This window comes from Carya illinoinensis, chromosome 4 (assembly GCF_018687715.1).
Source record: "Carya illinoinensis cultivar Pawnee chromosome 4, C.illinoinensisPawnee_v1, whole genome shotgun sequence".
Taxonomy (NCBI): Eukaryota; Viridiplantae; Streptophyta; class Magnoliopsida; order Fagales; family Juglandaceae; genus Carya; species Carya illinoinensis.
The window spans coordinates 12,606,736-12,633,832 of NC_056755.1; the positions used below are offsets into that span (position 1 = coordinate 12,606,736).

The window sequence follows — 27,097 nt, forward strand, 5'->3', positions numbered from 1 at the left end:
TCTCGTCTCAATATCTAAACACCATTCAAACACAGATATTTTACAATTTCAAAATTTCAACTTTTTTATCTAATCATTACAACTTTTCCAAACTTTAAAAAAACTTATATTTTAACCCTCTTATAACTTTATAATTTCTTTATTCAACTTTTTTTCTCTTATTTTCACAAATTTCAAAAAAAATCCTAACTTAAATTATTTCACTACTATATACAAATTATCTCATTACTATTTATAGATTTCTTATCTTATCTTATCTAATTTGTGTAATCAAACGAGTCAATTGTGTTGCTATTTGTGTTTGTAAGTTATATATATATATGTACCATTTCCAACAAGGAACTGATAGAAAAGATATTCACATGTCAAGGCCTTGAAACCCAATTATAAGTGAGGGTTTGGATAGTGAATTAAGATGAAAGTTGAAAGTTGAATAAAATATTGTTAGAATATTATTTTTATTTTGAGATTTGAAAAGTTAAATTGTTTATTACATTTTGCTTAGAAATTTGAAAAATTTGAAATAATTAGATGAAATAAAATAAAATGAATTAAAGTCTGAATCCAAACAAGACCTTAAAGGTTAATTATAGAAGATCCTAAAACCAAGTTATAACTGTTATATGTGGTGGAAACTAGACCTATATGGATTGAGCAATAATCCTAAATTATTTATAAAATGCAAACTTATTTTTTTTCTTCAGGGTTTAGTACCAAGGATGAGCACCTTAAAATCTTTGAAGTATTCTACTTGGTGTTACCATGTAGGGGTGACAATACGCAATACAATTTATGAATTTAACAGGAATACGATACGAAATTAGCGAATTTGGATTTGATATTAATGAGTTCAACTTAAAACGGGTTGACTCATTAAAATAATATTTATGGATGTGTCAACCCACATAATCCGAAATCAACCCATTTTGACCCATTTATATTTTATTTCAAAATTAAAATTTTATTATATTGAGTTATAATATTGATATTTTTCAGTATTCTTATATATTTATTATTGGGATTGTAATTTTATATCTATGATCATATTTATTATTATAAAATTTGTAATATTGGTTTTATTATATATTAAAATTTGAAAACTGTTAATATTTTTTGTAAGTATGTAGTCTTTTTTTTTTTTTAAAGATATTGTGACTATTAATAAATATAGATTTTAACGTTTAAGTAAGATTATGTTAATAAGGTCAAACGGATTATGAGTGTTAGTTCAACCAATTTATATGAAACAAGCTTAAATGAGTCATGTTATATTGACTTATTTATAATTAATTGTTAAACATGTAACATGCACAATCCGTTATCTAAATGGATTGAGTTAGAATTTAAAAGTTTGACATATTTAACTTAACAGGTTAGATTTTGATTGATCTGCATAGTCAAATATTCATGAGTACTTGACATGAACATAACCCCAAAATACGATTTGTCACCCATATTAAATACCATATTTACTATAGGACGGTGCTACTCCTAGAGAGAGCCCACCGAAACGCCCATCATAGAGGCAAAAGTTTTCTCTTTTTTTGTTGTTTTTTTTTTACATAATTTTTTAAATTCATTAAATATTTTTAAAAATAAAATAAAATTCATAAATTTATTAAAAATTTAAGTATTAAATAAAAATTAAAAATAAAATAAAATCCTACAATCGGTGACCACCATCTGTGGCCACTTTATGTCGGAGAAGTAATTCCCTTTAGTATATTGAACTTGATATCTCTCTCTCTAATCTCTCTCTTCATTTGTCATGGTTGAATTACTGTCAGATCTACGACCAATTCATCCATTGCTTTGTCACTATATCTCTCAATCGCTCTAAGCTTCCTCTGAGATTTGGTACTATATTTTGAATTTTCCTTTTTTTTTTTTAATATGTATTAACTACTTCTGTTCTAGCCTGAAATGTAGCTTGTCTTTGTTGCTTGGAGTTATCACAAAGATACATGACAACTTTCTTCAGAAAAAGTTTACTTATCATTCTTATCCTATACATCAAACATAATTTTTTTTTTCTTAACAAATATGGTATAAAGATAATGAGTAGAAGAATTCAATTACTTTAATAAAAATAAAAATAAAAAAATAAATGTATTATATAGTATATAAAATGATAAGTTCATTTCCTTTTCTATAACGTTGAGAAAAGCTATAATTGATCAATAATCATAATCCTAAAATAGTCAAAAGTGTGCAAGACTTAAAAATAGAAAAAGAGAGAGAGAGAAAGAGGAAAAGGATATCGAAAATAGAGATGGGCCACATTTGCAGGTAATATTAAATGTGCAAGCAAGGGTAAAAAAAAGTTGTCAACTGATCCATATCTAAACATTAAAAACTTTCGATCTATGGAATTTTCCAAGCGATTATGGCAGTAAATCAACTAGTCTATTCGATAGTTTGCTCGATACTCGATGGATTAAACTCGAATCAAATTCAATCGGTAAACGAAATGATTGTTCATAAAAGCAGATATCCATTCGATTAGTAAATGACACATATTTGACTAAACTTGACTTGACACGGTTAAAGTTTGTTAAGGCCAACTCGTTTATATTCAAATCGACTCATTAGTTTGACTCGATTAAAACTCATCTATATTTTGATAAATATATACATACACTTATGTATATAGACATAAATATATATATATATATATTAGCTAATAATATAAACATAGCACTTTTATAATTAAATATATAATATGTAACCTAATTACTTATGTCTATATATTGAATATATGATATCATATTATAATTTATGTGTATGTATTAATAATTTATGTAGGCATATAATATAGTTATTATAGATAAATATCAACTAGTTACATATTAATTATTCATAAATTTTTAAAATCTAATAATTTAATAAAGGTTCTATTTGTTAGTTGTATAAATTTTATATCATAATTTTTACTTTTTATTTATCTAATTTATTAATTATTAAATTTTATTAAAAAAATTAACAACTTGTGCTGAGCACTCAAGCTTGTTTTTTGATCGAACTCAGGTCGAATTGAAAATTTAACTTATTAAGTCGAGTTCAAACAAAAATTAAATAAAATTCTTGAATTTGAGATTCATTTTTTCAGTGGAGCTGAGTTTGGCAAGCCGAAGACCGGCTCGCTCGATTTCAACCCCACAAAGTTGCCTGTAATGGACTAGGAGATACACATACGCTAGCTCGAACTACTTTTCATCACGTGTAGGTGGAGATCAATTTAATTGCGCGTCGTCACGCCTTCAAACTTCAGAGTCATGCCACATGATTCGCCTACCGACAACAACAGCTATAATTGCTATATATATTTTACGTAGTATTCTAAACGCAACATTGAATTGTTCTGCATGCAAGCTAGCTTGTCAGTCTGTCGGATATACTCGCTACACTGTGACATGAAAAAAAGTTGATTTCTAAGAAGTGTCTAATTTTTTTTTTTTTTTTTCTTCTTCTTCTTCTTCTTTTTATAGGTCAATAACGATGTAAAGGATGAATTTTCCCAACCAGCTAACAAATATAATGTTAGGAAAATACTAAATGTATTTAAAAAAATTTATAAAAAACTTATTTCTTGAAAATCATAAAATTTAAATTCAAAAATTTAAATTTCAAAAGAAAACTAACAAAATGAGTCTTGTAAGTAAAAGTATAAATAAAATTATAAGTACATATAGCATTACTCATAATGTTATTGTATTTTGTTAATGCCAAAAATCGCACAACAGTTTGAAAGGGGAGAAACATCCATGGCCTGCTATAACGATTTTGACCCCGATTGGTGTAGTCTGAGCCCCCGGCATGGTCTAGTACGACTGTGCATACTTCCATGATGATTAATGAAAAATAAATACTAAGAATATAAGAAAGATATAGACACATAGATTTATGTGGATCAACATGTTATCTATGTCCACGAGGGTTTTTAGTAGATGTAAGAGTACTCCACTATACTATGTTTATTTACAGTCTCTTATAGCTTCTTTCTTCTTTCTGTATAGTGGAGATCTAAAATATATATTCAGGAAATTCTCGTCGTTGGAGCTCCAGTCATGATAGCACTAGTTGTGGAATCAACAAAGCATTTTAGCTAAAATTTAACTAGGCTAAATTAAAGCTTACTATAATGGACTCAACAAATCTACAACATTTTTAACTTTGATCATTTTCACTAGCCCCAATCTGGCCAGCCCAAGTTGCTGGCCAAATATTATTTTGGCATAAAAAAATCACTCTTTCCTTCGTGATTCAGTCATATCATGTCTACACCATCTAGTTGTTGGTATTCTCTTGAGGACAACCATCCATGCTGCTTTTTCTTGTTAGAATGAGGAAGTGGACCGGTTTTACCCTTCATTAAATGCCTCATCCAAGCAACTTTGAAAAAAATATATCAATTGAAAAAATATGACCGTTGCTAAAAAAAGACCATTAGAAAATTTTATCCGTTAGAATAGCATGAACGTTAGAAAATTAATGTGTAAATTTTTAATAATAAATAAATATTCAAATTACAATTAAAATTAAAATAAATGAAAATGTCAAAATCAATATTTTAATAGAATAATGATAGATTTAGAGAGTTTATTAGTTGGTGTTGTTAAAAAGTGGTTGGCTAAATTTGTAAAGGTAAATTTCCTAATCAAATTTTGGCTAAACTTCATTGAGTTCACTACTAATACTCTAAGATTGAAAAATTTGACGAAGTGGTTGAAGTCCAAAAAGTTCCCTTCCAAATTGTCTAGCCGCTTCCTTTTATATGCCCATTCTTTTTGCATGCCTCCAGGAAGTGGTGAGAATTTGCCACCTTCCCTTACAAATTTTTTCTCTCTCATTTCCCTTTTCTTCTTTTTCTAGACATTCTTTATTCTCTCATTTCTATTTTCTTCTATTCACTCATATTATTCGGACACCCTCATTTTGCTTGCTCCTTGCTTGCTCCTCATTGTCTCTCATTCTTCTTCCTTCTTTTGTCTTTTAGTGAGAAGACCTCTCTCTTGGACTAGAACTAGTAAGCTTTTTGGGCTTTGTATGTTTTATCCTCAACATATCTATTTAACATTTATCGTAAGTATATTTTTATTTAAAATTTGTCAAATCAGCCTGCGTATCTAGAGATGATAAAATTTAAGATAGAAAGTATCATTATTCTAGTTTAATTAGGTGAATTTTTTAATGTTTTTCACGCTTTCGACAGAAGAAGAAGAAGAAGATGTTACTCAGTAGTTTTGATCAGAAGTATCTGGAGCAAGAGTGAGAACGAACTTTGTAAAATTGTTACGAGCTTACAATCACATTATTTATGGTAATTCAAAACAATGGCCATCAATTCTGGCCGCCCATCCCTTTTGCTCATGACTTTTGTGAGATGATAAGGGTATTTTTTTCAGCTAAAGATGAGTGAATGGGGGTAACTTCAATCGCAGCCAAATTTAGATAATTAAAAAACTAAAAAAGCCAGCCACAAGCAGTTTGGACAAATCTAACTGGCAGCAACAACATTTTGAAGTAATAACTCCAAGTCTTCCAATCTACATGGATGTTTGGAAACCTATGTAAGCTGTCAGGTGAAACAATAAACGATTCCAACCATATATAAATGAAATGGCTATAAACCATACCTAACATTACTCAAATCAGGATAGATGGCTATTGCATCTTTGAAATCCTACATTAAATAAATGGATAAAAAATTAAGTCATGAAGCAACTATCTGGTTATGAATTGCCAGCATATCTCAGATATTGTATCCATAATTTTCTTTGTTTAAGAGCTACAGATGGAAAGGCATGACCTGGTTAGCTGTTGACGAGGTGTAGGTAATCACACATGACATCCCAGCTCCTGTTGCTGCCTACAAAGTTAGTTTAAGTCAGGATCTATCATGGTTCAATATGTAATGGCCAAATAAGACAATTTGGAATGACAATAACTCAAAATAATTAGTGGAGCTAGTAGAATGAGTAATGTTTATCACAACTGGAACTGTAAGAGATAATTATATAATAGGGTTCACCGTTCTCCAAGGTTTTAACTTTTAACCCTACTTTCAAGGTCAATGGTGTTATGCACTTGTTGAGACTCTGCAGGTATTAGTTTAAGCATTTTCATTTGATATTTTAACACCATCAGATAGTCCAGTAAATTCTTGGACTCCAAGTACTGGCCTTTTTGTATTTGTTTTGGTTCGAGTCCGTTTGAATTGATTTTGGTTTTAGTTGAGAGGTGGTGTCAAGGATATATGTATGGATATATGTACTTCTAGCCCCTCCCCACTCCCCCTCTCTCTACCTGCTAGCATAACATTTAAATTGAAGCTCTAAAATTCAAAATTCCTCATTTAAGCATCTAAAGCAACTGATTTCTACAGATCACAAGATCTACCTGTAGTCCAATAATGCTATCCTCCACTACCAAACAATCTTGCGGGGACACGCCTAGCCTCTGCAAGTTAGATCATTCTACAGCGCTGATGATCATGATATCTATTTTCCAAGCAATAGAAAGCACAATGGTAAACTTACCTTGGAAGCTGTCAGATAAATTGATGGGTCTGGCTTCTTTTCCTTCACATCATCACCTGCAACCCGAAAAGAAAGAACAATAACACATATGAATGTCAGAGTTACAAAATATAGTTTATGCATCAACATGTACATATGAATATTATATACTTTGGAAACAAATTAAAAAATTAATCAGAACGCATGCCAACAGAAAAAAACTTCAATATTACCAAATCTTAGTGGACTAGAATTGTGACCAAATCAAAATGGGCACAAAATCAAACAAAGAGAACAAAATTATGTATGAATTCCAAGTTCTTTACATCGATGTTCTTGTGCACATATGGCAGATGGATAGAAGAATAAAGTATACAAATAGTCAAGAAGTCTCTCAGATATGATATGCCCAAAAGACAAGGAATACTCCATTTCAAGACATACCCGCGAGAAAGCAATCAAGACTTTGAAAGCGCTCCTAAGATGAGGATGAGGAAAACACGACCATGAATCAATATATGTTGTAAAAACAGAAAAGTACAGATTATAATAAACAAAATTCCGAAGAAACAACTTACAATTCCTATAAGGTTTTCAAGACAGAGTATAACCGAACTTTTTGTTGCTGCAGAGCAAACAGCTAATTTTTTACCCTAAAATAGCCAGAAGAAAAAGAAATCATCACTATCAATTAACACATATATCCACTCAGGCACAGAATCTGCCAGTATCGATCTAGAGACACGGACCAAGTTACTAAACCTGTGCAAAAAAATATGAAAAAAGGGGACGATCAAGAAAATGTTACTGCATTCAACATGACAACATGATTGCATTTTTCTCGTAAGCTTAACTTACAGCAGCCTTGGCCTCATCCATCAATCTCAAAACCCCAGGTCTAGGTTCCACCTGGTGAAAACGGTATCAGTCTGTATTCTAGTTTCCCATCAGCACAATTGATGATAAAAATAAATAAATCAACAATATAATTAGTGAAAAAGAAACGTAAACATCTCCTTACAGTTCCAGATTTGATTATTTCTTTGTACCTTTCAGTCTTCCAATCCTACAGTACCATAAAAAGATCAACATAGTACCTGCCTAAAATTAATATAAACTTCTATTCCAGGTATAAAACTGATCATTAAAGAATAATAATTATTTACAACTTTTTGAGTATGCACGCATCTCTGTATAAATGCATTGAAAACCAATGGATAATTTCAGACTCTTGAGCTTCTATGCCATGTACCATCTCAAAAGAAAGAAGACCGCATTCCATTGGCAAGGCATAAAAGCTTTGGATTCACTTGCCACCTCATGCATAGAGATTTTGAATTCATTCTGAAATGCATTTCTAGAGGTCCATTTCGGTAAATACTAAATACGGCATTCACGAATTTCAAGGTCTAGTTGAACTACAATGCTTATTATGATATTATCCACTCGTCGCATGGAAAATAGGAGTAAGCAGCCAAGCAGGGAATAAATAATTCTCAAATTTTTCTCTATCTTTCTTCATAAGAAAGCACTAGGTTAAATGCAAAATTTTCTTTCAAAAAGGATCAGTTTACAAGACACTACTACTCCATTCGACTAAAGGCCAACAACAGCGCTAAGGTTCATTGATTCAACTTCTTATTTCGTTATCAGCACCTACAAAATGGAAATTTCAAATCAAGAACTCGGATTTCTTTCTCCTTGATGGCGGATTACAAAATCATCTAATACTTCTCTCACTCAAATTTAAAATCTCATGCATATAGGATATTCACATTTTCCCTGCAGCCAAACAAGTAGAATTATTTAAAAGAAAAAAGCAAGTGAAAAAGACAGTACCTGAAGAGTATCTATCAACTTGACTCGGTCCTCATCGGCCTCTGGAGGCTTGTCGAATATAGTCGATGACGGCCACCCGTGCTCTCCAAAGTACCTTCACAATCCGAAATCCCAATCAATCAACAACACAATGAAAAAATATAAAAGTAAAAATAAAGAAAGAGGAAAAAGTAGAGAGAACCATCGCATTTTGGGTTTGCCGCCTCCGATGCGATTCTGGAGCTCGTCGTAGAAGTCGGAGCCCCAATTGAGAGGGTGTTGCGATTGAGCAGACGAAGGGCAGCGGACGTTGAAGTGAGCGAAGGCGTCATTGTAGGCCTGGCGGTGCAAGTGCTCGGACTCGAGGATCACGCCGTCGCAGTCGAATACGAGCGCTTGGAATTTATACGAAGACGAAACCGAGAGCCGTTTCTCGGAGGTGAAAGATTTTCGGAGGGTTGGGAGGCGAAGAGTGGTGGCGTAGTGGAGAGAGTTAGGAAGAAGATAGTTTGCGGCAGCAGAAGAAGAAAAAGAGGAAGGGGAGAGAGGGGGGCAGTAGAGAGTTATCGCGCAAGCCATGGCTGTGTGGCCTCCAGCACTGCTTCCGCTTTTAACGGATTTAACGACCGTCAACGATCATTAAATACGAATCGCTCGACTTTGTAGCGGAGATACATGAATTATTACGACAAACCCACCACTCTTTTTCTGAAGATCTTTAATTAATAAAAGTTCTAAAATAATTAAATAGTAAGCAGTAACCGGCGTGAGTCTCATCCAGAGGCTTTGCTGTTGCTAAATGTAAATATAAATACATATTTAGTTAATCATTTTACCTTTTTTTTTTTTTTTTTTTTTTTTTTTTTTTTTTTTCTGTATCGAATTTGCTAGACACAAATTTTTTGTTTATTATGAACGGTATTTTTACATATTACCAGATCTACTGTTTACCATTTATCCTTTATGTTTTTTTTCTCTTATCTCAATTTTTTCTTTTTTTCCTCACATTCGACAAACCCTTATGTCGACAGACAAACGCTCGCAGCTCACTCTCTCGATGGCAAACAATGGAACCTTCACACAATCTCAATGAATCTCGAGACGATTTAGGTATGATTTTCTTCCTCTATTCTCTATTTCTTCATTCTCTCTCTCTTTGGCCAAGTGAAGTTTTCTATCTCTCCCTCCCAAAACTCTAATCCTCTATTATGATTTTTAAATTTTCAATCTCTCACAAGGATGCTGCACTTCATCCATCGACAGCATTGTTCGTCACCCTTTTCAAAACACTTGCTTGGTTGATGTTCTCTAGTTACAGCTAGGGTAAAACAATATTCTTTGTTCTTCATAAGGATTTTTATTACATAGATTTCAGTTTGTTGTAATCGTTGTTTGGAAGCTTTGTTTGATCTAGATTAGGATTTTGATGTCCGAGATGATTTTAGAGATGAATTTAGGGTTTCGATTTTCTATTTTTAGGGATGATTTTAATTTGATGAAATTGGTGTATATTTGTTGATGTTCAATTTTAAAACAGCACAATTGGTGTATATTTTTAGATCTTATGAAGTGGGTTTTAATTACAAAATATATAAATAATAATAATTTTAGGAAAAAAATAATTTATTATTATTTTGGTTAAAAGATGTATAATCTAATATGAGAGTCTTTCTTGAATGGCAAAGACAACCACCAAAATATGTGATTTTATATTTACATTTGGCTACATCATTGCCAATGCTTTGAGGCGCCGTAGCACAGGAAGTTCATGCATCTTAATAATAAAAGTAATGCATAACCAATATATTAGGTGTGTAATAAGTGGCAAGAAGTGTCAGATTTATGTAAAGATTTTAGAAAATAATGTAGTTTGATAATATCATAGAATACAATACATTTATTTTACTATATGAAATCTTTTACAATCTTACGTATGATATACAAGTTTGTTCACGAGGTATAATAAAATTTTTACTTAAATCGAACATTTTTCAAGGCCAAAGTGATGACGAAAAGCGTCTCCCAGGATGCTATTAAAAACAAGAGAAATGATAGTTACAGTCGTGATTGTGCAAGCGGCATACAGTCATTTTGAAAAAAATAAATTAATATGGGATCCACATGAAAAAAAAACTAACTTTTTAATTGTGGACTCCACTTTTTTTCAAAACGATTGTGCAGTATTTAAAATTCCACGACTATACGTCTGTAAAAACAATCTTAGATTTTGGGGGCAGAGCACTCACCAAATTCCAGTTTCAAGGAACAAAACCACAGATCGATGTTTGACAGTGCGTGTAGCAGTCGATGCAACTGTGCTGCAGATTATTTAGGAAAGCATTTAAGGAAAAAAAATCCCAAAAATCTGAAAAAGGAAATACCAATTACCAATATCAACAAAATAACCTTCAATCGCTTCGGATGCTGAGGCATTTTTGTCCCTTCGATGGTGATTTCTAAGAAAGGCAGCGGAGATATTAGAGGGTGCACAGTGACATGGGAGATGGGCCATGTGAATCCCTAGAAGATAAGGAAAAAGGAATCACAACCCTAAAAAAAACACACATTTTGGAATGTGGGGGACAGACTGCAATTAAAACCAATAATTATAACTGAAAGATCCCTGGAAAATTAAAGTAGGGCTATTAATTGAAACAAACATAGAGAAGATTGATATACTAAATTTGTAGGAACAGAGAAAACAGAGCAACGATAAATATAAATACAAATTGAGAAGCTCAGTTGCGATCTGATCTTTACATTGTATAAGATTTCAGTGTATACAGGTAATGATGATAACGTTGACATGTCCTGTTTTTTGAAAAAAAAAAAAGGAAAAAAAAGGAGGAATTTCGATTATCCTCTTAGACAAAAACTACACATTTCAAAAAAGGAGATGAGGATGAATGGCTCTAGGCCATTTTGACATGAAAACTTGGTTTGCAACTTTGTCTATGGGTTGAAGAGATGGTTTTGGCAGCGGCATTTCCAACCCAAAGGCTTGTAATTGGTGTAGCTGTTGCCTCGTGGTGATGCGTCAAAGAACTCCATGGGAGTGGCTCGAGCCAGACGACTCAAACCAGCAGCAGAAAGTTTGAGTGCGTTGGCGTTGCCTGGTATGGTAGGCACCTGAACTGCCATGCACGGGTGGCACTCGTTGCACTTGTTGTGGCAGCTCGGAGGGGTCGATCCCAGCCTACTTTTCTCCTCAAACAACCACCCCTGAACACCACCCAAATTCCATTATAATCAAACAAAATAAATAAACCCATAAAATCACAGAGCCAAAAGCACCAACAAACAATTATATACAACTTACCCCAGGATCAGAACTTGGAGGCTGTTGTTTCTGCTGGTTGAAGCAAGAGGCTGGAGAGAAAAGAAGATACTGGACCAAAACAACTAAGGTAGTGGTGCGAAGAAGACATGAATTAATTGAATTTCTCATGGTCATTAGAGAATATGGTCATGTCATGTCACCATGAAGTCATGCCCAACCAAGCAAGCCAAGAAACGAGGATGTAAAAATTAACTACCTTTTTCCAGTCCCAGAAGCAAACCAAACCAAGATAGACTGAGATAAGTCTTGGGGTTTTTTTTCCCTTCTTTTTCCTAGGGATTTAATAGAGGGAAGGAAGGGGAGGTGCATAAATTGGGTGGTTTTGGGGTTGGGGGTCTGACCATAAGGAGCACTGACAGCGTTGCAGATTACAGCAGAACAATGAAAGGAACAACACAGGAGCAAAACAAATTGGGATGAGAAAAAACAGCACAATGAAGGGCCCTTGGCCACAATTCTGTTAGGCTAAATGAGGATCTCTCCGTGTATGTATATATATATACATAGTATAGCTGCGTAGAAAGCGAAAGGATCGATGCTGGCATGCTGCTTATCCCAGTACATGCTGAGGGGGGTAAAATTAAAGAAAAAGTTGGGGCACGTAATAGTTGAAAACGAGCATTTAATACAGCAGGCTCACTTCTGTTTCAGTTTTCAGAATTCAGAACTTTTGGGTTGGACTGCGACTGATGTAATAATTAAACAGGAGAGAGGAAAACGAAGATTTACAGCCAGAATATCATAAATAAATTACATATTAAAACATGATAAATATTTGTTTGTGTTTATATAATATGAATGATATACTCTGAAGAAAATTTGAGTCGATTGATTAGATCAAGATTATCGGGGTCGGGTGTGGTTGGAACTACGAGGGTCGAAAACAAAACCCGGCACCTAAATGCTGATCATTGTCTTCTTCCTTTCTTTCATTACTCTTGTGGTAAAAAGACTGTCAGAAAACAGTTTCAGAATTAATTTTTACAGAATATCATTATTTTTTTGGCCTTTTGCATGTCTTCTGATTCTGTGCAGTGATTCTTGCAGATCTCAATCAGCCAAAGCTGCCAACAGATAGAGAGTGAGTTTTCATAGAGACTAGTACTAATGCAGTAAGCCGCAAGCCAACGTAAGACCCTTTTTCTTTCTCCCTCCTCCCACAGAACTGTACCAGCTGCAGTAAAGAAGAAAAAGAGAAGAAAAGATCACTGCAAGCTGCATGCTAAACTTTTCACTTTCTGATCTGGTTATAGTCCTTATTCACAGTTTCGTGAAACTGTAATTATCATTAAAAAAAAAAAAATTGTTCTCTGCGTAAAGAGTTGTAATTAGCAGCGATTCCGTCGTTGACTCTGTTCCCAGAGCAAAGTGGTGACTGACTCAGAGGAACACACTCAATATCTGCTTCTCTCTGCATGCATCTTCCAAAACTCTGCTCTCTTGGGTAATATTTTTGTTTTATTTTCGAGAAACTGAGTGCGTATGGTTGTGATATTCGGAGTAGGGTTTTTGCAGCTCCCCGACTGGCTGTAGCAGAATTGCTCATGAAAAGGTTACCTCTGCAAATCAATGGATACACTTCTTCACGAAAACCTTCATGGACGCAAACATATGTAGTGGTCAAAGCTTTCCGCATTAATTACCGTAAAAAAAATTTAAATTTATTAAAAATAAATTAGATCTTTCAGAAGAACAGATTTATACATATACCCCGTATGCATGTAGTTAATTAAACCCTCACACACACACATATATGTATATATATAGCGAAGGAATTATACAAAATAAACTCAAATTAAAGTGTCTTTTAAGTTTTCATATCATTTTCTTAGCTTTTAAACTTTTGTAGTTTTTGTATTTTTAATTTGTTACACACACAAGTACCCTTTTCACGAACATTTTTTTTCTTTATTATTATTATAGAGGGGTAGATTACAGTTCTGCATGTTCTTTTGTCAGTTAACAGAATGATCATCCAAACACAAATGCTAAACCCACCGAATGTGGTTTCGAATCTGTGTTAAAGTTTTTTATTTTATTTAATGATTAAAGAAGTATTTTTTAGTGATGATGTGAATTTTTTTATTGTTTTAAAAAATATTTAAAAAGATAAAAATAAATAAATCAAAAAACAAAAACAAAAAAAAAAAAACTCTTTACCGAGCTCGTGCTACAGGTGGATGCACTTCTCTTATCCAAATCGATAGTTAGCAACCGGAGAATGTGATTACAGATTGGGGGGTCGTTTGAGAAAAAATTTCTATTTTTTATTTTATTTTTAATTTTAGGAACCGGAGTGATAATACAAAACTAATAACAATCATATTTGACCGAATTCAATAAAAACCGGTTTTTTTTCCCAGTTCTTACGCTACAATGATGAAGAATGCTTGATGCCCCAACGTATCTTTTTATGAATAATATTATGTATAATCACATAAATGCTTTGCAGTTACTTTTTAAAAAAGTAAAATTTACTGTTAAAAAATTAATTTTTTTATATAAATCTTATATTTATTCATTTTTCTCAAAATAATTACACAAAACTTACACACTCATAACTACAACTATCATTTCCCTCAAAAATTGTAAGCAGTTGCCCACTCTCTAAAATTAGATTTTGGACCAGACTAGCCTGGTGAAATGACCAGAATTTGGCCCTTCCGGGGGAGTCCGGTACCATTACATCATCAACAAGGCATTGATAACATCAGCTGCAAATAATTTCTTCTTGCATTTAAGTATTGGATCTGAGTCTGTCATAAATTCAAACATTATCCGCAATATAAATAACAAAACTATCCAATTTATTATTCCATTGTCGTGTTTCCTTCAACCTCCAAAGTGGGGATTGAAATTTCCCAGAGCCGAAAATGCCATAACCCAAAGTAACTCCAACTGCCTCAGACAAAAATTTGTTTCTGTTACTTGACTTCATGTTGCAAACAACATTAGAAAACTTCCTTCAGCATTTTGTTTGGTTCAAAAGGATAAGCTGTTTCCCTTGCTTGTATCAAAGCTTAAATTTGTTGTTTCCTTCTGTTTTAACCCCTCTTCAGCCATATTGCATGTTTCAATTGTATCTTGTTCTCGGTCTCATACCTGTTAGCTTTCCCATAGCTTCCCAGTCTTGCCAATTGCAAGAATCAGCTCAAGCTGTTTTTGCTGCTGCTCCTATAGATAACATTCAATAAAAAATTCAGTATACAAGCATTTTAGCACCATAAAATTAAGTTCAAGAAAACATCCATAGTTCTCACCATCAATGAGATCACTGCACAACCTTTAAATAAATGATCGAGATATCAATAGGAATGACCTTACACACAGATATATAAAAGAGAGTCCATTCTTGATATCAAATCTGGTGAAAAATAAGTCATCAAACTAAAAAAAATATTGTAGCCATTGAATTTAATATACAAATGAGTTTCATTTACCTGCATGGCTAGTAGCACCTTTTGAATTTCACCAAGCTCCTTTTCCAGAATCTCTTCTTGTACCGCTAACATTCGAGTGGACTCCGAGTTCTTTTGAGTCAAAGCTGCAGTCTGTAATAATTGAGCCAAACAGTTTGGTATCAGTTGAGTTGGGAATAATGCGTAGTTGAATTGAGTTCATTAAAAAAAAAAAAAAAAAAAATCAGAATCTGGAATTGAATTAGTTAAAGAAGTTACCAAAAATCAACGGATTAAGGCACAATTTGAATTGAGTTCATAAAAATTGAGATTGGGATTGAGTGGGTCATACTCCAGCAGGTGATAGATTTTATGGCTTGATAATAAAGTCCCTTTGTAGCAATCTAGAGGTTTGGAGAATGGTTCCTTGGTGTTGGATGTGGTGTATTTGAAGGGACCGTAATGCTTGAACTTTCAAAGATATTGAGATGACAGTATTAGAATTAAGAACCATTTATGTTCAAAAATCTCTTTATGTGTGGATGGCAGCACACAATAGCTCCTGTCCCTTTAGCTTTGTAGAATTCATGGATTTGTGGTCTTTTTCTTCGTCCCTCTAGTTGGGCATTTCTTATTGTATACTTCCTGCATGACTGAATTGTGCCCCACGCTTTGAATAAATTACCTTGTAAAAAGAATTTATAAAAATTTAGAAACTGGAAACTGAATCAGTTAAACTAATTACCAAATATCGACGTGATATAATATTATACCTAGGCTCAGAACTGTCCAACTTATAAAACATGCATTCTAGTGCTTGAAGTTCCTCACTTCAGGGAAGTGAACCAAATTGCTGATCACTTGGCTAAAATGGGGGCTAAGGGTACTTTTAAAGAGTTTCTGTCTGTTTGTGATGTTCCTCATGAGGTTAGAGGCTGCGTGGCAGCTGGCTTGCCTTAGGTGAGATGTAAATAGCTTGTTTTTATGGATAGAGGATTGCAGAGTTGCTCATAGTGGTGCAGTTTTGTATGCTTTCTTGTTTGTTTTCTCATTAAGTGTACCATGGCTTAGCTCACGCCCTAAGTGAGCTGTGAATAGTTAGAAGCTCTTTAAAGAGGAAAAAAAAGTGCCTGTAGTTCCAAACCAGTGGTAACTCCTGAACCATGCCCCACTTCAAGGCTCAACTAATATCATTCTTTCAACCTTGTATGCTCATAATCTTAAATGCCACTGGTCTAATGGGAAGTTTCACCTCCATGAAAACAGCCCCACTGGATATAACCACACAAGCCAACCAACGGAAGTCCTATTGTCAATATCCTCAAATATCTACATTCCCCTTATTTATCTCTTATGAATTCATAGTCTACTGCCTTCAGCTTAAAAGTGCATGCCAAGAATCCATCTTTTTCAAACCTATTTTGAAATTCCTAGAATCCAAAATAGCCCTACATGACCCCTATGTTGTCAGCTAAACACCAAGTTAATACTAGCATACACAAAATACACTTACCTTGAGTGAACTATTTAAGCTATGCCAAAAAGAAAAAAAATTCATGCCTTTTTCTTTTTCTTTTTTTAATTTTATTGGCACCAGGTGTCCAGGAACAATGTCCTGACTAATCTCGGGGGTGCACAGGCCCTCGGCAATGAGTTTTCCAGAAGTGCACTTTGGATAATTCAAGGAGAAAATCCCCAAATCCAATGGCCCTTAGAGATTGTTTGCACCCAAGGGGATTTGAACCTTAGACCATTGGGGGGAGCATACCCCCAAGCCCAAGGCCTTTACCACTTGAGCCAACCCCTAGGGGTTAATTTTAGGGTTTGCAAGTATGTCCTATGGTTTGCAAGTATATTCCGCAAGTTTGTATCTACAATTCCTGCCTTCTTCGGTACCAAAAAAAGACATGAAAAATGTAGGAGCCAACATATTTCCTAGGTTTGAAATCAATTCACACCCACTATTCTCTCTAATCTTCAAAATGATCAAATAGAATAGAATCAAAACAGGCTTTGAGCTTCAAACTAGGTCAAGAAATCAAACATGGAACAAGTATAGGCAGCATCATAGATTGTGCATCTATCTACACTGAAATCCACATCCACATAAAATGCAACATACCGATACTGAGAAGGAAAACTTTATTTTCTGCAGTTTTCAGTGCATTCTAAAAGTCACAGAATGTTCCCACCCAAACTGAGAAGCCAGGAAAATTTATCCTAATGAGTATGCTATTCAAGAATTATGCTTGTATCTTTTACCACAGTGGTTTAAAAGTTCCAAATGATCAGGCAAATGTTATACAATTTAAGGACTATGATATTAGTCATAAGAAGATTATTTTTCAGTGCTGGTACTGCAAAGGCAAGGGATTTAGGAGCAAGGGGATATGGATACAATTGAGGTTAGACCAGCTTGAGAACCCCTCGGGCTTGGCTCAAGTGGAAAGAGCTTTGGTCTTGGTGGTATGCCCCCTTGTCTAAGGTTTGAAAACTTGAGTGCAAACAATTTTTAGTGGCCATTGGACTGAGAGAATTTTTCCTTGAAACACTTGAGGTGCACTCGTGGAAAACTCTTTGACAAGGGCATGTGCAATCCTAGGATTAGGAGACTTTGTTCCAGATACCCAGTGCCAATCAAAAACAAAAAAGAGATTAGACCAGCTTGGGACTGATTTGATCATACTGCTGGTATGAATATATACGGGAAAAAGCATTTGCAATGGTTTATGATACTATATGTAAACAATTAGATCCAATATCAACACATTTTGTCTTAGGTTATAAAATCAATTCCCCATCAAATAATGAAGTAAGGTTAACTAATCACTGTCTGACTAGAGCTGCATACAATATCTAAAAGTGTTGAACAGCATATAATTCATTTGGGAATTGCCTCTGCGGCAGAGCCAGATTCTACAAGCAAAAGCAACGCAATTTATAACTCGACAAATGACCACACAAACGATGATGCAAAAACCTGTAGTAATTTAGTGCAATAGTTCCTCATCTGTGAAAAGTGTAATGCCAATCTGATCATTAACATAACTTCTCTCCTAATCCGTAACTAGTCAAACATGATGTGAACTAACATCCTCAATAATTGATTCATTTGTTCTGCTATCTTTTCTTTGTGATCTCTAGCTTGCACTTCTTCCTTTATTCATTCAATTCCCAAGTTTCTCACATGATCTTCGCCACTTTGACATTTTTCAAAGTGATTATATGATTTTCCTGGTTTTTCAATATAAAAATACGTTAAGTACTTCAATTTTCTTTTTCATTTCATTGAACCACGTAGTTTCTAGCATGTCATTCGATCCCGCCATCCAACTTAGCCCCTCTACACAGAAACGATAATAAATGGAAAATCTCTTTTTTACATCGAGGTTGAAACAACTATCAGCCTTCAATCCCCATCTACAATAGGTTAAAATAAATTTAACCAAAGTAAAAGCAGCCCATGAATCAGCATATCTATTACCTCAGCTATGGGCTCCTTGAGAGCCTTGCGCGTGACCCGAAACCTTATCCCCAACTTCTCAAGCTGCCTCGACAAGACCCGAATTATAGTCTCGGAGCTCCGCAAGTCCTCCTCCAATTTCTCGACCCTCTCCAGCAAATTCACGTGCACCCCACCCTTCACTGTTTCCCGACACATGCCCCTCCACTGCCGCCTCCGAATCCACGCGCCGATAGCGGCCCCGCCCGCCAAAAACACGAACCCCCACACTGAAACCCTGTTTCCTATTTCCACCAGAACCGCCTTCTTCGAGCTGGAGAGAACCGCCAGATTCGCCAGGAAACCGATCGAAAGGACCGCCACGGATGAAACGAGACAGAGCAACTCAGCAATAGAAAGAAAAGAGTCTAAACCGGAACCTCCGAGGACGTCGTCACTCCGTGCCGCAGCTTGGGATCCGTAAACTCTGAGACAAATCGGGTCGTGGGTCTTAAAGAAAGCGAGATTAAAAGGACGAAGGGATAAGTGGGTTAGGTTTTGAGAGGAAGACAGGCAGCGAGAGATGGGTGGGGGAGAGAGAGTGCGGGTATTGGGAGGGGAAGAAGAGGTGGTTGTGGTGAAGGAGAGGGTGGAACGAGAGGGGGAATTGGAGAAGAGGTTTTGGAAAGCGAGTGACATTTTTCGTTTTTCCGGGGACAGTAATGGCTATGAGAGTGTGTGGGGGGTTTCAGTTGGTCATCAGTAATGTGGTGGATAGGATACGGAGGACATGGCTAGAGGGTTCTTGGGGAAGATTTGGCGCCTCTCCTTTATGGCTTTATACAGTTCAGAGTCCACACAGAGATGAGATAAAGAAGTGGAGAGAGAGAGATAATCCGCGTTTGCTGCCTTTTGCAGCTTAGCGCGCGGTACGTCGTTTGTACACGAGCCGATTCGACGTTTAACGGTAAAAGGACAACAAGAAGGTGACGTGGCCCAGCTGAGGGCTTTTTACGTCTGCCTACACTAGGGCTTGCAATTGGACACTTTTATTTAGTCAGCCTCTCAAAGAGCCCAGAGCCCATAGTGAAATTGGGCCCTTTTATGTCGAGCTGAGTAAATAAGAGGTGTTAAAGGCCACCCATGCTGCGATATTGGCTTGGATGAGAGAAGGGCACCAACTTGCGCTAATAGGGAGCAAGTGAAGGCCATTTGAGTTGGAGAAAGCTTAGCATGATCCATCTTGCTACGGCAAAGCAAATCAACTATGTACTACAGTACTTGCATTGTATGAGGAATAAACCATTATTAGATTGAAATGCTTTCAATCCAAGAAAGAAGCTGAGTGTGCCAAGGTCTTTAACTACAAAGTCAACATGAAAAAGCTTAATGAATGAGTTAAAAACAGTAGTGTTGGAGCTACTGAAGATAATATAGTCAACATAGATGAGGATTAGATTACTAAAAATTTCTTTTTGAGAATGAATAAGGAGGAGTCGACTTTTGAACCCACAAAACCAATCACCTGAAGTTGATTGCTCAACCTTGAGAACCAAGTTCGAGGGTGTGAGGGGGTAAAATCTCAGGGTCCAAGAATCAGGCCTAGCCCACCTGGTTGGGTGCTAGAGGACAAAAATAGACAAGATGTGTGAGAAGGCATGGAGTGTAAGAAGGGTCCAGGAGGTAGGGATTGGATGCATGCATGAGTCAGGAAGTGGGGTAGGCTGTCAACAGGGGTCTCTCTCTCTCTCTCTCTCTCTCTCTCTCTCTCTCTCTCTCTCTCTCTCTCTCGAGTTTTTTTTCCTCAACTTCGACTTCATCTTCTCCTTCGATCTCTAGACAGAAAGCTCTAGTGCAAGTGTTCACCTCTAGCAAATACACTCAGGATCATCATTGTACAGTGAAAAATGAGAGACCATGAAATATTGTAAACAAGAATATCATAGTGAATTTCTCAAACGCCCATGGATGTAGACATTATGCCGAACCACGTAAATATATGTGTCGACCTCTTTTATTTCCTTTGTGTTTATTTTCCTTTCACCAACATGAATATACATACTGTCACCGTACAGTAGCACCAAATCGCTATCGGGGGCATCAAACCATGTCGTTCGAGACTTGTATTGTCTCAATGGACCGACCAAGATTCTTTCTCCTGTTCTGGCCTGTTGTTCAATTTTTACAACATTAATAGTGGTGTCATCTATAAGATATATTCACTTTCTAAAGCCGGAGGTGTGAGAATGACGATTCTTTAGTTCGCTACACAATCTCTAAACGAACCATTGAAACTTCCTCTAGATAAGTAAACTCAGCTGCCTTACTCTTATTTTTATTAACTACGTTGTGAAAATGGGGCTGGCCTAGAGGGGCCTGCACCTGGCACTTGCAAAGTAAGAGACCGGGCCGTTCACCTTCCAAGCTCGAGGGTTGCATTTTGTGTGCAAGACACTGTGCCTGGTAGGCACAACAAATGTCACATGGCACTGTGCACTTAACTGCACTTAAGTGCACAGTATTGTGCACGTATGAACCATGCATGGCAGCGCAACAGGTGCACGAGATGTGCACTGTGTTCCTCCCTGGCCGCCCAAGCCATGGGCCTGTTGGAGGGAACCTCCAGCCACTGTGAAGGCTTACGGCATTCTCTGTCGTAGCCAAAGTGGTCGCTGGGAGCGACATTCGCACATGGCGTGCATGATGGGCACCTTCTAAGTTGTTGCCCCGTGCACCCAAGTGATTCACAACAGTAGCTGTGAGCCCACCTGGTCCTTTGGCAACCATGCCTAGGGCCTCCGGAGGTTTCTGTCAATTTGAGACCACCCCCGAAGGATGTAACACTGCCAAGGGAGCTACGCGCGCCCCCTTGCACGCTGGAGGAGACGTGGAGCCCAGCCCCGTCGTGGCACGACTACGCCGACCACCTCAACCAGCTGACAATGGCTGAGAACCGTGTTGCCCGCTAGCATGCATTTAACTTGTGAGCTCCACAAGCTCTCTGTCCATCACCACGTGACCGCTGGGGATTCTGAGGGTGATCTAGGATGTCGTTGACCACCCCAGCCAGCTAATGGCGTTATTTGTTGTGCATGGGGTCAACACGATGGATGCCCACAAAGCGAGTTCATACCCGCTTCGCAACCGAGTGGCTCATGGCTAGTAGCCATGAACCTGCTGGACCCGCTAGTGTCCACCGAGTGGTACGTCGGCAGTTTTTGAACCTCCTTGCTAAACCAGACTAATTGCCCCCATCAACAAAAGAAATGCATGCTGTAGAAGGTGACGGGGCTGTGTTTCAAGCACTCGTAAAGCCCTTTCCCCAGTCACACAGAGTTTGCTCAGACTCGACTCAGATTCACCTGCCTGGACTCTCCACCAGTTTGGGACTCAGAACTCCACCACTCAGGAAAGACCCATGGCTCGGGGAGGTGTTTGCTCTACTATGAAACCTAGTGGCAGGGGCCTCACCATACAGCTTTGCAGCCCAGCAGCAAGGCCCTCCACCACTCGACTAGGCAACTGAGCTCCACCTCGGACAGTCCCCACATGCATGGACTCCTCACGTCACAGTTTGGAAACCCTAAAATCGTGCCCCTCGTCCAGTCGCCATGCACTACTCAGAAGAATTCCAGTACCACTCAGGAAACGGGGGCATCCCTTCACCACTCAACTCGGCAACATAGCAGTAGGGGCCTCACCACACAGCTAGGTAACACAGTGACAAGGCCCTCCACCACTCGAATCAACAACCAAGCTCCACCTCGGACAATCCCCACGTGCATGGACCTCCTCATAGCTCGGGAAATCATGCCACTCGTCCAGTCACCATGCACCACTCGGAAGGACTCCACCACTCGAGAAACGAGGCACGGGACTCCTCCACTTGGAAGAACTCCACCACTCAAGGCACAGACTCCATGTGTGGCTCTGAGAATCTCCACGCGGCTTGGGAAACACCGTAACACAGCAGTCATGCATAGGCTTGGGCAAACCCCCATGGTACGGGACTCGACTTGCAGACATTCATGGGCTTGTATAGACCCCCCCAACGGTGCACTTACATGCGGATCAGACTCAGTTAGCAGACATGCATGGGCTTGGACCAGACACGGTGCACTTGCATGCGACTCGAACTCAAACTAGCGGCACATAGCATAGCTCAGAACTCTACACCACCTGCACTGGACAAGGACTAGCGGCACTACAATGGACTTGGACTAGCGACCCCTTATCTAGCATAGCCAAGACCCTAGACTTGCAGTGAAATTGGGTCCATAGACTTGTTGAGGGGAAATGTCAAGTCTCCAAGACTCGCTAATCCCCCGTTTAGCAAAGCTGAGTCCCTAGACTCGTCACAAAGTCAGGTCTTTAGACCCGCTATGGGGTAAGCCCAACTCTTCGAGACTTGTCGATCCCCTCATTTAAGAAAAAAAAGTCCCTAGACCCATTACGAGGTAAAGCCAAGTCTTTGAGACTCACCGACTCTCATCCAGCAAAGTCGAGTAGTCCCTAGACTCTCAGTGAAATCTGGTCCCTAAAACCACTGTGGGGTAAGGCCAAGTCTCTGAGACTCGCCGAACCCCTGTCCAACAAACCCGAGACCCTAGACCCACTACAGGGTAACATCAAGTCTCTGAGACTTGTCAATCCCCCATCCAGTAAAGCCGAGTCCCTAGACTTGCCACGAAGTTATGTCCTTTGACCAATTGTGGGGTAAGGCCAACACTCCAAGACTCGTCGACCCCCCCGTTAAAGAAAAATGAGTCCTTAGACTTACTATGAAGTCGAGTCCCTAGACCCGTTGTAAGCAAAGGTCAACTCACCAACCCCTCGCCCAACAAAGCTGAGTCCTTAGACTCGCTGTGAAGTCGGGTCCTTAGACTCGTTACGTGGTAAGGCCAAGTCTCCGAAACTCGCCGACCCCCAATCTAGTAAAGCCGAGTCCCTAGACTCGGGGCGAAATTAGGTCCCTAGACTGGTTGCAGTGCAAAATCAAGTCTCCAAGTCTCCAAGACTCCCCAAGCTCCCGTCTAGCAAAGCCAAATCCCTAGACTCACCGTGAAGTTGAGTCCTTAGACATGTTGGGGGTAAGGTCAACTCTCCGTGACTCGCCGACCACCCTGTCCATCAAAGCCGAGTCCTTAGACTCGTAACAAAGTCAGGTCCTTAGACCCACTGTGGGGTAAGGCCAACTCTCCGAGACTCGCCAACCCTTCCGTCCACCAAAAGTCGAATCCCTAAACTCGTCTTGAAGTTGGGTCCTTAGACCCGCTGTTGGGTAAGACCATTGTCCGAGACTCGCTGACCTCGCCATCCAACAAAGTGGAGTCTCTAAACTCGCCTTGAAGTTGGGTCCCTAAACCCAGTACGAGGTAAGGCCAAGTCTCCAAGACTCGCCGACCCCCAACCAGCAAAGCCAGATTTCTAGACTCGCTAGACCCACTGCGGGGTAAGGCCAAGTCACCAAAACTCGTCGAAACCCCATCTAGAAAAGCTGAGACCCTAGAATTGCAACGAAGTCGAGGTCCCTTGACCAGCTACGGGGTAAAGCCAAGTCTTCGAGACTCATCGATCCCCCGTCCAGCAATGCCGAGTCCCTAGACTCTCTGCGAAGTTAAGTTCTTAGACCGGCTGTGGGGTAAGGCCAACTCCCTGAGACTCGTCAACCCCCCTCCCTCGGTGTTAAGAAAAAACGAATCTCTAGACTCGACATGAAATCGGCTCCTTAGACCCGCTGCAGGGTAAGGTCAAGTCTTCGAGACTGGCCAACCCCCGTCCAATAAAGTCGAGTTCCTAGACTAGTCACGAAATTCAGTCCCTATACTCGCTGCGAAGCAAGGCCAAGTCTCTGAAACTCTCTGACCCTCTTCCAGCAAAGTCGAGTCTCGAGACTCGCACCAAAGCCGAGTCTCTAGATCCACTGCGAGGTAAGTTCAAGTTTTTTAGGCTCACCAAACCCCCGTCCAGCAAAACTGAGTCCCTAGACTAGCTGCGAAGTCGAGTCCTTAGACCCGCTACGGGTTAAGACCAAGTCTCCAAGACTCGCCGACCCCCTATCTAGCAAAGTCAAGTCCCTAGACTAGTAGTGAAGTCAAGTCCCTAGACTCGTTGCGGGGCAAAACCAAGTCTCTGAGACTCGCCGAGTCCTCATCCAGCAAAGCTGAATCCCTAGAATCGCTGCAAACTTGGGTCCTTAGACCTACTGGGAGGGTAAGGCCATCTCTCCGAGACTCACCAACCCCCATTTCCATCAAATTTGAGTCCTTAGACTCACAGCGAAGTCTGTTCTTTAGACCCACTGTGGGGTAAGGCCAACTCTTCGAGACTCGTTGACCCTCCGTCCAACAAAAGCCGAGTCCTTACACTCACAGTGAAGTTGAGTCCCTAGACCCGCTCCTAGGTAAGGCCAAGTCTACGAGACACACTGACCCCCGTTCAAGAAAGAAGAATCCCAAGACTCGCCACGAAGTCCGGTCCCTTGACCCTCTACGGGTAAGGCCAAGTCTCTGAGACTCTCCGACCCCATGTCCAGCGAAGTCGAGACCCTAAAGTCGCTACAAAGTCGGGTCCTTAGACCTACTGTGGGGTAAAGCCAACTGTTCAAGACTCACCAACCTCCCCATCTAACAAAGCAGAGTCTTTAAACTTGCCGTGAAGTCAGGTCTCTATACCCGCTACGGGGTAAGGCCAAGTCTCCAAGACTTGCCAATCCCCATCCAACAAAGTCGAGTTCATAGACTCGCTAAACCCACAACGAAGTAAGGCCAAGTCCCCGAGACTCGCTGAACCCCCATCCAGCAAAGCTGAGACACTAGACTCACAGCGAAGTCGAGGTCCCTTGACTCGCTACGGGGTAATGCCAAGTCTCTGAGACTAGTCGATCCCCCGTCCAGCAAAATCAAGTCCCTAGACTTGCCGCAAAGTTATGTGCTTAGACCGGCTATGGGGTAAGGACAACTCTATGAGACTCACCAATAGCTTCCCCCCGGTTGAGGAAAAACGAGTCCATAGACTCGACGTGAAGTCAGCTCACTAGACCCGCTGTGGGTAAGGTCAAGTCTCCGAAACTCACCAACCCTCATCCAACAAAGTCGAGTCCATAGACTCGCCTCGAAGTTAGATCCCTAGACCCGTTGCAGGGTTAGATCAATTTTCCTAAACTCGCCGACTCCCATCCAGCAAAGCTAAGTCCCAAGACTCGCTACGAAATCAGGTCCCTAGACCCACTGTGAGGCAAGGTCAAGCCTCTAAGACTCACCAACCCCCCATCCAGCAAAGCTGAGTCCCTAGACTCGCTACGAAGTCGGGTTCTTAGACTAGTTACATGGTAAGGCCAAGTCTTCTAGACTCACCGACCTCCTGTCCAGCAAAGCCGAGTCCTTAGACTAGTTGCAAAGTTAGGTCCCTAAACTCGTGGCGAGGCAAAACCATGTCTCTGAAACTCGTCGAGCCTTCGTCCAGCAAAGCTGAATCCCTAGACTCACCACGAAGTTGGGTCCTTAAACCTACTGGGAGGGTAAGGCCATTTCTCCGAGACTCATTGACCCCCCCCCGGTCCATCAAAGCCGAGTCCTTAGACTCGCAGCACACTCAACTCCTTAGACCTACTGTGGGGTAAGACCAACTCTTCGAGACTCGTTGACCCCTCTATCCAACAAAAGTCAAGTCCCTAGACTTGCCGAGCCCCGTCTAAGAAAGACGAGTCCCAAGACTCGCCACGAAGTTGGGTCCCTTGACCCACTGCGGGGTAAGGCCAAGTCTTCAAAACTTGCTGACCCTCTATCCATCAAAGCTGAGACCCTAAACTCACCGTGAAGTTGGGTTGGTGGACTCATTACGGGATAAGGCCAAGTCTCCAAGACTCGCTGACCCCCTGTCTAGCAAAGTCGAGCTTTAAACTCGCTGCGAAATCGGGTCCTTAGACCTATTGTAGGGTAAGGCCAACTGTCCGAGACTCGCCGACCTCCCCATCCAACAAAATCGAGTCTCTAAACTCACTGTGAAGTCGGGTCCCTAGACACGCTATGGGGTAAGGCCAAGTCTCCAAAACTCGCCAAACCCATCCAACAAAGCCGAGTCCCTAGACTTGCTAGACCCACTGGGGGGTAAGGCCAAGTTCTCGAGATTAGCTTAAACCCCTATCTAGCAAAGCTGAGACCCTAGACTGGAAGCAAAGTTGGGGTCCTATGACTCGCTACGGGGTGCCAAGTCTCTGAGACTCGTCGATCCCCCGTCTAATAAAGTCGAGTTTCTAGACTCATTACGAAGTTATGTCCTTAGATTGGTTGTGGGGTAAGGCCAACTCTCTGAGACTTGCTGACCCCCCCCCCCCCCCCCAAAATTCAGGAAAAACGAGTCCCTAAACTCGACATGAAGTTGGATCCCTAAACCAACCAAGTCTCTGAGACTCGCCGACCCTCGTCCAGCAAAGCCGAGTCTCTAGACTCATTGCGGGGTAAGGCCAAGTCTTTGAGACTCACTGACCCCCATCCAAAGTCAGGTCCCTAAACCCGCTGTGAGGTAAGGCCAAGTATCCGAGACTCACCAACTCCCCATCCAGCAAAGTGAAGTCCCTAGA

The 27,097-nt window shown here is 39.4% G+C and overlaps 3 protein-coding genes across 5 annotated transcripts; all 3 read right to left on the reverse strand.

Moving 5' to 3' along the window:
* Positions 1-5,258: 5,258 nt before the first annotated feature.
* Positions 5,259-8,977, reverse strand: LOC122308339 (haloacid dehalogenase-like hydrolase domain-containing protein At4g39970). 2 transcript variants are annotated; one of them, XM_043121610.1, is made up of 11 exons: positions 8,539-8,974; positions 8,358-8,451; positions 7,540-7,584; positions 7,377-7,427; positions 7,097-7,171; positions 6,963-6,996; positions 6,540-6,595; positions 6,400-6,459; positions 5,810-5,869; positions 5,637-5,683; positions 5,259-5,546 (listed from the first exon to the last, which is right to left on the reverse strand). In XM_043121610.1, the coding sequence occupies exons 1-11, from the start codon at positions 8,913-8,915 to the stop codon at positions 5,498-5,500; spliced, it is 948 nt and encodes a 315-aa protein (XP_042977544.1). In that variant the 5' UTR covers positions 8,916-8,974; the 3' UTR covers positions 5,259-5,497. The 2 variants fall into 2 exon arrangements, with proteins under 2 accessions (XP_042977544.1, XP_042977545.1); XM_043121611.1 differs by lacking the exon at positions 6,400-6,459 and having other exon boundaries at positions 8,539-8,977.
* A 2,008-nt stretch (positions 8,978-10,985) lies between these two features.
* Positions 10,986-12,144, reverse strand: LOC122307037 (EPIDERMAL PATTERNING FACTOR-like protein 1). Its single transcript, XM_043119639.1, has 2 exons — positions 11,656-12,144; positions 10,986-11,558 (listed from the first exon to the last, which is right to left on the reverse strand). Exons 1-2 carry the CDS (start codon positions 11,788-11,790, stop codon positions 11,289-11,291), a joined length of 405 nt encoding a protein of 134 aa, XP_042975573.1. The 5' UTR covers positions 11,791-12,144; the 3' UTR covers positions 10,986-11,288.
* A 2,233-nt stretch (positions 12,145-14,377) lies between these two features.
* On the reverse strand, positions 14,378-19,443 carry LOC122307589. 2 transcript variants are annotated; one of them, XM_043120547.1, is made up of 3 exons: positions 18,559-19,439; positions 15,117-15,227; positions 14,378-14,850 (listed from the first exon to the last, which is right to left on the reverse strand). In XM_043120547.1, the coding sequence occupies exons 1-3, from the start codon at positions 19,213-19,215 to the stop codon at positions 14,782-14,784; spliced, it is 837 nt and encodes a 278-aa protein (XP_042976481.1). In that variant the 5' UTR covers positions 19,216-19,439; the 3' UTR covers positions 14,378-14,781. The 2 variants fall into 2 exon arrangements, 1 of the variants encoding a protein (XP_042976481.1); XR_006241785.1 differs by lacking the exon at positions 14,378-14,850 and adding an exon at positions 15,354-15,759 and having other exon boundaries at positions 15,118-15,227; positions 18,559-19,443.
* Positions 19,444-27,097: the final 7,654 nt, after the last annotated feature.